The following is a 10096-nucleotide window of genomic DNA, read 5'->3' as shown; positions in this document are numbered from 1 at the left end:
CGTCTGGATCGTGCTATGTCAGTAAACAGTCAGATTCGACCAGTGTACTATAAATAAAGCACTGATCTTCTTTATTTCTTAGAACACACTTTTGTACTTCGAATTTTATTTTGTCTTTCATTTCCGAGTTTTATTTTCGTGTACGAGGCTTCTCCGCCTCCGACGTTTTGTTCGAGAAGGAGATCTTCATAGTGAGCCTATTTTCCTTAGATTAGTTCTTCTGATTGCAAACCAAGTAAAATTATTTGTCTGATATTCTTCTTAATTTTATTATTTTTTTGTTAAGTATGTAATTGTTTAAGCTTAATAGTTTGAGAAAGGTATATTTGTTTTTCTTGTACAAGGTAATTTATCTCCCTCTTACTGGTTGTATGAGATCTACATGTATAGGTCGATAGAGGTCGAGTCTAGGACAAAAACAGCCACATTGATAGCAAGTTTTACGGGTATTAATTAATCCTTGTCTTTAATTATACAATAGTTTATGTGCTCATGAATTTTCCAATATGCAAAACAAATAAATGCAAAATACACCATGGAGATAGAGGATGGATTTAACTTTATTTGCCCTAGATTTATCATTCAAGTAAGAACAGATTGTGTTTTTTTAACGGTAAATATAAATTTATTGATCAAATTAGTGTACACATCTTCTTAGTTAACTTATCATTATCACCAGAGCAATCCATAGCTACATGAGTTATCATCCTCAATATCCTCATCAAGACCTAAGAAACTGTAGTCATTAGCATCATCAAGCTCGCCGATCTGTGACCCATCAAAGTTACTGAGTTTCAAAGCATTTGCGGAGCCGGCGAGCTCCATCAGCATGCAGCATCCATCTTCATCAGCGTAGGGAGGAGGGCTCCTGAAGTCCAGTATGGTGCTGTTGGAAGGCTTGATGCCTGCGTTCAGCGAGCTCTCAGGATGTTTGATGAGCTCAAATGGCTCCGAGCCGCCATTCCTCTCTTTCAGAAGAAGCTTTTCAGTGAGGAAAAGAACCTGGCAAGTTTATTTTTATTTGTACAATATAAATAAGGTTAATTCAATGAACAAATTTAAATAACTCATTGAATTAAATAAACAAGGAACACATGTCTCAAACAAAAATTGTGAATGATTTATTAACAATATTCACGAAATAAAATTTATAAACCAAGATTAATGGGCTCGAGCCAATATTGAACCAAAACCAAACTTGAAAAAGGTCAAGCGCATAAAAAGGAAATCAAGTCAAGTTTGAAGGAGTTAAATTTGAACAAGGTTTGATTTATTTTAGTCGACTTGACTCGTTATGCATTTCAAATTTTTGAGTTTTTCCATAATATAACAAAGAAAGAAGCATGTTCGCTATCAGTCTATTGATCACCTTGGCCTCTAATTTCTGCTTTTCCTTGAGGAGGCATTCATGGTCAGCCTTGAGACTGCCATAGCTCGATCTCAAGGCTTCACAGTCCTTCTCCAGTTGCTTGGTCCTCCACCGAGCGCGACGGTTCTGAAACCATATCGCAATCTGCCTCTGTTCGACTCCGAGAACTTTCGCAAGCTGAAACTTCCTGTCAGGCTCGAGTTTGTTCTCCGACTCAAAGCTCTTCTCCAGGAACTGAACTTGCTCTGCCGTCAGCCGCCTCTTCTTTTCCCGGTGACGAGAAGAAGAATCGTCTGAGCCATCTTCGGCCGTCATATCCTCCAATTCAATTGGCTTAAACAAAGGCCTCTTAAAACTGCTCATGGCTCTATCTTGAAAGTTTACAGGAGGCCATGAACCTGTAAATCATATTCTCGATAATGATCTTATTCCATAAGAGAAAAAACAAAAAGAGTAAACGAATCATTACCAAGAAACCTTCTTCCAGCGGTCATTTCACAGCAAAACACCAGAAAATGTCTATTGTTTTTTCTCCTTTTCTCAGAGACACATCTAAATGAACATCTTGTGGCGGAAGAAGGTGATGATCAGCATGACCGAGCCATGGAGAAAGGTGCGGAATGAAGACCCTCGAAGACCCATCGCCATCCCTATGACTCTCAAGCACATGAAAAGGGGAAGTGGAGAGGAAGAACTTTGATGATCTGAAGAAGCTTACTTTGTGCTATATCTTGAATAAGGGAGAGGGAGTTTGGAGAATTATATAGAGAAGGCAAGTTCTTCCTCCTTTCTTGTAAATGGAGCATGCAAACTTTATTAATACTGATTCTTTTTTAGTTTAGTTAATTATGGGTAATAAAATCTTGTAAAATAATAAGTAAATGAAAATTAACTATTTATGATAATCAGTTTTTTTATTGATAATAAATTTTATACTATTATTATTATTATTATTATTATTTTATCTATTTTGTGATGTACACGTGGAGAAGTGTTTGAATATCTACATAAGCTGATTTTATCAAGTGGTTCCGATAACCCGGCAACTCTGTTATGAATGTAACGTCGCCGTTATATCAAGTGGTTATATGTTATATCTGTGAAAAGTGTTATTATTCGTTAGAAACGACAAGCCCATAGACATGTCGCCGTTATATCGCATGAATTCAGTTTCGGCAATATAACTACGGTTCTTCCATTATATCAATATAACGGAACGTGGAATCCGTCTGATCTGATATCCCCTCCCGACCTTTCCTTCTTCCCACGCCGCGGTCGCCGCTTTCGTTCTTGCGTGTCCGGAAGGAGTAGGAAGAGTTCCGGCGATCAGATCGATGGCGATGCAGGTGGGAATGGGACTCTCCAAACTCGTGCTCCTGCTAGGAGCAGGTGATTTCACTCTCCCACTCTAACCGTCCCGACTTGATTCTTGTTCCTTGATCGATCTATTTTTTCTTTTGGAATATCAGGGTATACAGGCTCGATCTTGCTGCGCAACGGCAGACTGTCTGATATTTTATCGGAGCTCCAGGTTTGAGTTATTTAAGGGGTTAAACTTCTCGGTTTTTTTTTTTTTGACCTTTTTGAGATTCGGGTGACAGATTTGGGTTTTTTGAATAACTTTATTCAGGACATGGTTAAGGGTTTGGAGAAATCTGCAGAGAAAGGAGCTGTGGATTCGGAGTACGCTGATGTTCTTGCATCACAGGTACTAATTTCATTTAATAGCTGTGTTGAAATTCCTGTGAATTACTGATGTAGATACTAGAATTTTGAGGTGAACTGACGTTCTAGTTTAACTAGTTAGCCATACGCCTTGGTGGGCAAAATTTCATTTTATGCTTTGTTGATTTTTTGTTGTTTTCATCGTCATTTTAGTCTAGCTTGATTTCCATATTTTGGATGTTTTGTTGCGGCACTGATGGACATCCTTTGCAGACCTTTCAGTTGATTTGTGGGCGTTGATAGTTCTTTTAGTGCTTCCTGCCCTAGTCATTTTGATTTCTTTTTTTCTTACGTGTATACTGTAATTTATTGTTCAACTGGGATGAATTTCTTTGTTCGGGCTGGTTAATTTTTGGAATTATTTTTACGTGCACAGATTTTTTCTCACATTTCAATAATATGCAGGTGCGTCGTTTAGCAATGGAGGTGCGACAAATTGCCTCAGCACGCCCCATAACTGTTCTCAATGGAAGTTCTGGTATAGGAGGTATTTATTTTCACATGTTTTTTCTAAGTATTTTGAATGTTATTGCGGCAATATATATATTTTTAACTTTTTCATACTGGAAAAAAGGTTACTTAGTATAGCTTTCCAAAAAGTTATAATACTATCAACACACTATGCATATTTTAGCAATTTCTTATGGGAAGTACATTTTCAAGTGATGTTTAAACCTTAATGACTTATTTTTTTAAAGGTCATTATTCTTGTGTTATTTTTTTTACTTTAGAAATTGAATTCTTTCTCTTGTATATAATATATAAAGAATAAAAACTCTTGCTGTTGTATTGGATAAATTTCATTGAAACTACATCTTATATCTTATCAGGGAACATGACATCGCTTGTGGTTCCAACTGCCACCCTTGGAGCATTAGGGTATGGCATCATGTGGTGGAAAGTATGATTCTTCCTGTTACTAGTTTATTTCTGTCTGAGGGAACTCTATTATCTACTGAAGAAATCTCTCACTTATCTATCCAAAATAATTCTATAAGATGGAGATTATCTTGTTCTTCCTGTATTTTTTTTTATCCTGGGTATAAATAAAAAAATATATCCTAGTTCAACACCTCATTCTCTTGTGGTTCTTTTAGCAATTGTTTGGTGAAATTCAATTTATATAGTTTATGTGTCCTCTTTAGTATGCTTATCAAGTCCTTTTTATGTTTTTGATAGGGCATCTCTTTTTCTGACTTTATGTATGTTACTAAGCGCAACATGGCAAATGCTGTAGCAAGCATGACAAAGACTTTGGATCAAGTCTCTGCTGCCCTTGCAGTGAGTCTCTTCTCAACCTTCATGTATATTTTTCTTTAAAAAATTATATTTGAAGATTGAATCTCATGCTAAATTATGCCTATCAAGCATAGGGAAAGTGCAATACAATACACTACTTATCATTGAATTTATTGGTAGAGGTATATATTATTTTGAAGAAAATAACATGATGCTTATAGAAGGATGGAGAATATATGTACTAGCTACTAGCTAGGATCATGGTGTCTTTTTCTTTTTCTCGGTTGAATGATCTTCATTCATAGTTTTTTTTATAATGTCTGCCAAACTTTTTTTCCTACTTAGGAATGACAGGGATCCTCCAACTTTTACTATAAGATCGATAAAGGATGCTAAGACTCTACAATATAATCTAATTTACACACAAAAAAAAAATCTAAATACACTGTTACTAGTGGTAACATTTATATATCAAAATAGCCAACCATAACTGTAATGTATCGTTGGAGAACATGTAATATCAGTAAAAACAATAACTAGGACTCCTTATTTAGGAAATTTCATTTTATCATTGTAGCCTAAGTTAGTTGGATTGAGGTACAAGTATCTGACACAAGTACGAATCTAGTTGTCGAATATGTTTTTTTTTTCCTTTTCTAAAGTGAAGAAATAGGGACTTAATAGAAAAGGGTTGGAATTTTAAACATAGATATGGGGACACAAGTGCACAACAAAGTTTTAAAATTAGTAAAATATTCTGATATTATAATAATAGTTTTAAACATATGAAACTGAAATATAAGTTGCTTGTATTGCCAATTCAACTAGGGATATTAATCACTTTATCCATTATGCAATACAAGTTGTTTACTTTTATGGTCATTACCATGAAATGACAATTTTTCTATGTTTCTTCCTCTTCAAATTTCTTCACTAAAAAATAAACTATTTAGTACATATAAAAATGAACTAAGTAGGGGCAAGTTGTGAAATAAGACTTTGTTGGAAGTAGCTGAAAACTAGCTTGGACCTCCCTTCACCCAAACTAGCCAAATGAACAAACCTAGTTCTAAAAAAGAGAACCAAGGGGTGTAGTTGAAAACTAGCTTGGACCTGCCTCGACTTGAACTAGCCAAATGAACAAGTCTCTTTGTCTACAAAAGAGAGCCAAGGTCCAAATTTTGCCTGTTGATGGAACATGGAGAGAGTAGAACCAAGCCGGTAGTAAAGTGGTTGTCACCTCAACAGCTTTATGGTGCAGGGTGTCATGCTATAGTAGCCATAAACCAAAGGTTGGATGAGCAACACCTCTTATACAAAATTTAAAATCTAATATTTAGCATCCCAAAATTTAAAAAACTTGTATCTTTCTATTTCTTGTCCACTTTAATAATTGTAGTCACGTAAAACAAACAAAACTAAATTAAAATCAAATGGTGGAATTTAAAATTATTTTATTGCATCCAAGGGTTTTATTTAAGTTTTATCAAACAAGATACAAGTAATTTTTTTAATGCTGATTTTTTTTTATCAAATGCTCATGAATATATTTTAAACACAATTACATAATATCATAAAATTATATATTTATTTAAAATAAAATTATATATTTATTTAAAATAAAATTATATCTTTAACAATGATGTTAAATTGCTTTAATATATTGTAGAATTCAAAAGCAAATCATGTCTCAATTTATATAGGATCTAGAAAACTATTATTTTCTCGTTACTCATTCCAATATGCGAGCTACAAAAGTTGAATAAATTATGTGTAAATCATTATGAAATGAAAGAAAAAATACAATTTACAATGCTTCAAGCTAAAAATTTAAACATAATTAATTGTAAGTTTTTTTTTAAACCTTAAAAATGAGGTGATCAAATTAATCAATAAATATAGATAGAAGAATGAACACGTATTAGCAATCTAATGAATTTCAATATTTTAAACCTTCTTGATATGCTTTATCGGAATATTTGATATTTCATTTGTCGTGTAAATCAATCATTTTTCTTAGTCTAATTTGTAGTATTTGTGCTCTTTTTAACTTCATATCATTTAATCCCTTATATACAATCCCTTTTATATATCATTATACTGAAGAAAAGGTTTATTTATCTATTTACAGCAAGCTAAGAAACATCTTACCCAGCGAATTGAGAATTTGGATGGGAAACTGGATGAGCAAAAGGAGATATCTGGAGAAATAAAAAATCAAGTAATTATCTTTTTACCTCTACTATTAGCTTGGTGATTTTGGGGCTGTAATTACATTTTCTTTTGACATGATAACAAATTGTCTTTGTTTGTCTGCGACTATCATGATTTGCAGCAGCTCTCTGAATTATGATTTCAGTTTTAGTTTTCATGGCTGGCCATAATGCTAACTATTTGTAGTTACTATCTTTCATCAAATCTTCTATACTTGCTATTACAAAGATTGCTATTAATTATGCACATAGCAAAGAAGTATAAATGTTACATCTTTCCAATTTCACAAAGCTGCTGTCATGTTATACTCTTTCAAATCTTTCTTGTTCCGGAAATAGGTAATTGATGTTCATGGAAAGGTTGAAAATATTGGCTTTGAATTGAATAACCTGCAACAACTGCTTTGTGGTCTGGTGAGCACTGTTGCCTGTCTCTGCTTAACTGATTTTGGTGATGTTCTTTTTTTTTTAATGATTCAATAATTTTATGTGCAGAATGGGAGAATGAGTTCCATTGAAGTTAAACAGGTGACTGAATTGAAATTGTGATGCTTTAATCCTTGTTCAATAGCTTACCTTTTATGATATTTCCTCTTATTGCCAAATAAATAAATATTGCTGCTTATTGCACTAGCCATTTTCATTGTTTTTGTGATTACAGAATTTGGCATGCACTGGCGTTATGTACCTTTGCCAGTTTGTAGAAGGTAAAGGTGGGAAAATACCGGATTTCCTGGTGGTAAGATAGTCATTCTTATTTCATTCTGTGATTTTGTTCTTTAGTTGTCATCAAGATGGACCTTATCCCTCCATTGTCCCAATTCTTTTTTTATGCTAATTTTGATTTCTTTAATCTTTGCACACAATTAATTAAAATTTAGTTCCTTAACATTCAAATTGCTCCAAATTTTCCGTCAATTTATCTTTATACTTAATCTAGTACAAAGAGATGAATCTCTAAAGTCTAAGCAAGCATACATACATGGTTAATTAGTTAAAGTAACCACTTTTTTAATATGAAAAATCACTTCCATTTTGATTGCAGTTATCACTGTTTCGTATAAAAAAATGGTTTCTTATAATTAATATGCAATATAGTTCACTTCAATTTAGAGAAGATTTTTGTATTTTTAATCAATTTTGTTACGAAAACTTTGCAATTGGTTTGTGATTTGTTTAACTTTAATAAAACCTGGATACTTCTTTTTATCTAATTTTGTCTGTTTCTGATATCTTTAATACTGCTTATTAGAAATGCTTGTACCATAGGGTGTGTAAGGACAATAATTTTAGTTTTTTACAATGCATTGTGCTGCAAATTTTTTTAATAAAATGCAGAAACTAGTTCATTCTGTGATCAAAATTTTACAAAGCATTGTGCTGCAGACACGATCTGACCCATTTCTCTCTAGGTTAACATGTTGGGCCAGATTGAGTGTGGGCCGACCCACTTGACACTACTTCTCATTGCATATGCTTAACTAATTATCTTGCACCAGTAATTTCTATCTGTTTGTACCAATATCATGCTTTGGCTAAGATTTTAATAATTTTTGTATGGGCTTATCTCCCCATTTCAACTTCTACATGATGTACCCTAACTACATCAGTTTTTTCTATTATAACTTGGCCAGTTTGTTTCACTGATGATTATGTAATGCTTTATCATTTCCACACATTATTTAAAATATTTCCCATCCCCATTTTTATTATAATTTTACATTTGCACTACAGGATAGCCCCAATAATGGTGGGAGGCGTGGTTTTCTTGGAGCTGATGAGCATAAAAGTTTGAAGGTTTCTGTTTCTTATTGAATACCATACTTTCAATTTACGAGCACATGTCGTTCCGTGACTTGCATATGTTGCACCACTTAAATGTTCAAAGGGTGGTAGAGGGCAGTATATTTCCTGACCCACTTATGAGAAGTTCTGATGCCTAATAAATGGGTCCGTGTATGGGCAATGAACAAGTCAGGGATGGTTAAATTTTAGGCATCCGTGAAATATACATATTTTAGTCAGACAGTGAGACGTTAGTGTTTGGGCAGCAAACAAGTCATGTTTGGGTAAAGTTTAGGTAATCGTCAAATATACATTTCAGTTCAGTGTTGAGACATTAGTTTTCGAGCAGTGAACAAGTCAGGTTTGCTAAATTTTAGGTACCTGTGAAACATACATATTTCAACAGGTGCTGATAGAGGTGATTCGAATATAGAAATAAAATAAAAAATGTAGTGGAGTCGGATTTACATTGTTGGAAATACTTGATCCTTTTGTAACCAAGATTTACATGATCTTGAGAAATTCTGATCTTTATATGGTAACTTGACCTGTAGAAATATATGAACTTTCCACTCTTATCATTTTTCATTGTACAGGGTTTACAGCATATAGTAGAGGCACTTGAAATTGAAAGTTCCGACGCATCTAAGATCGATGCAATCATGCAGAATGATGCCAACTCAGTGGACAACTTGAAGTCCAAGAGCTTGTCCCGGTCAGTGACACCCTTCTCATCACCCTGAACATTTATTTGGTTGAGGTTTGAAAGTTGATTCCCTAGACGTTTCTATTCTTCTGCAGGACTACCTCGCTCAAGTACTGATATGATACAAAGCATATGAACAAATACCTGGACACCATGGGTTTTTGGTAATGTAACATGGGATTGAGAAATTAACTTGGAACTTCAATCTGTCATTAGCCATCCATTTTGTGGAGAAACAGGGAAGTTTACTTAATCACATTCGTCAAATATATAACTCTGTGTATCTAGGCTCTTTTGCAATCTGTCTTGGCTGACTCTTGGTTGTTCCAAATGTGTAATGAGGATCTGTATGCTTATTTACTTTCCAGTTGAATCAGATATATAATAGCTAGGAGTATTTATTTCATGAAGTTTATTTGATCTGGATTATGCTTATTTTTCCAGTTTGGTTCTACGATAGGAGTGGGATAACGTTTGATCGTTATTGTTGGTGGTTCTTCTACGTCATATATCTCTGAGAGAATATCGTCAAAATTTGCTGATTTTGTTTCACACAGTGTGTTTATCTGTACCTTTAATCACCTGTTGATGAGAGAACTGATATTTTTAATAAGCTGTAAATTTTAGAGGATAAGCTAATTTGTATTAGAGGGAATGAAAGAGCAATACTATTCCACTCATTTCGTCAAAGAAGGATAAATGAAATATTTTGGTGTATTTTTTAAAAAATTAAATATAAATAAAAATTAGGTTTTCAAAAAGTTTAGAATATATTAGAAAAATAAAGGAATTAGAAAATTTTAAAAATAAAAGGAAGGGAAAAAAATAGAAAGATAAATTTAAAAATTTTAATTAAATGTTTATGATATTGTAATTTGCAACTTAATTTTAATTTAATAAAAATAATATTATATAATTTGAATATTTTATGTAAATGTAAAACAAATAAATTATGTTTGGAATCTAAATTTAACCTTTATCATGTCGGTATATTTTCCTACATGTATTATTTGCATCAAAATAAAACGCAAATGTTATTATACATAAATTATTAGTATA

The 10096-nt window shown here is 33.2% G+C and overlaps 2 protein-coding genes across 2 annotated transcripts; one reads left to right on the top strand and one right to left on the bottom strand.

Annotated features, from left to right (window-relative positions):
* Positions 1 to 596: 596 nt before the first annotated feature.
* On the bottom strand, positions 597 to 2117 carry LOC122049611 (homeobox-leucine zipper protein HOX5-like). The gene is made up of 3 exons (XM_042610977.1): positions 1839 to 2117; positions 1370 to 1767; positions 597 to 1002 (listed from the first exon to the last, which is right to left on the bottom strand). Exons 1-3 carry the CDS (start codon positions 1861 to 1863, stop codon positions 673 to 675), a joined length of 753 nt encoding a protein of 250 aa, XP_042466911.1. The 5' UTR covers positions 1864 to 2117; the 3' UTR covers positions 597 to 672.
* Positions 2118 to 2569: 452 nt separating this feature from the next.
* Positions 2570 to 9447, top strand: LOC122047477. The gene is made up of 13 exons (XM_042608808.1): positions 2570 to 2758; positions 2839 to 2900; positions 3000 to 3077; positions 3500 to 3581; positions 3925 to 3995; positions 4274 to 4375; positions 6465 to 6554; positions 6886 to 6960; positions 7042 to 7074; positions 7208 to 7285; positions 8281 to 8343; positions 8928 to 9046; positions 9133 to 9447. Exons 1-13 carry the CDS (start codon positions 2704 to 2706, stop codon positions 9152 to 9154), a joined length of 930 nt encoding a protein of 309 aa, XP_042464742.1. The 5' UTR covers positions 2570 to 2703; the 3' UTR covers positions 9155 to 9447.
* The last annotated feature ends 649 nt before the right edge of the window (positions 9448 to 10096 follow it).

The sequence above is a fragment of the Zingiber officinale genome, chromosome 2B, assembly GCF_018446385.1.
Source record: "Zingiber officinale cultivar Zhangliang chromosome 2B, Zo_v1.1, whole genome shotgun sequence".
Classification (NCBI taxonomy): Eukaryota; Viridiplantae; Streptophyta; class Magnoliopsida; order Zingiberales; family Zingiberaceae; genus Zingiber; species Zingiber officinale.
Note: the sequence above shows the minus strand (reverse complement) of the source record. Positions and strands in the feature narration are given on the sequence as shown.

Excerpts from the sequence above, each read along its gene's own strand:
- LOC122047477 (XM_042608808.1), top strand. The coding sequence starts at position 2,704 with ATGGCGATGCAGGTGGGAATGGGACTCTCCAAACTCGTGCTCCTGCTA. Across the intron at positions 2,759-2,838 it reads CGTGCTCCTGCTAGGAGCAG|GGTATACAGGCTCGATCTTG; the intron begins GTGATTTCACTC and ends TTGGAATATCAG. Across the intron at positions 3,078-3,499 it reads CTGATGTTCTTGCATCACAG|GTGCGTCGTTTAGCAATGGA; the intron begins GTACTAATTTCA and ends AATAATATGCAG.
- LOC122049611 (XM_042610977.1), bottom strand. The coding sequence starts at position 1,863 with ATGACCGCTGGAAGAAGGTTTCTTG. Across the intron at positions 1,768-1,838 it reads CGCTGGAAGAAGGTTTCTTG|GTTCATGGCCTCCTGTAAAC; the intron begins GTAATGATTCGT and ends TATGATTTACAG. Across the intron at positions 1,003-1,369 it reads AGCAGAAATTAGAGGCCAAG|GTTCTTTTCCTCACTGAAAA; the intron begins GTGATCAATAGA and ends TAAACTTGCCAG.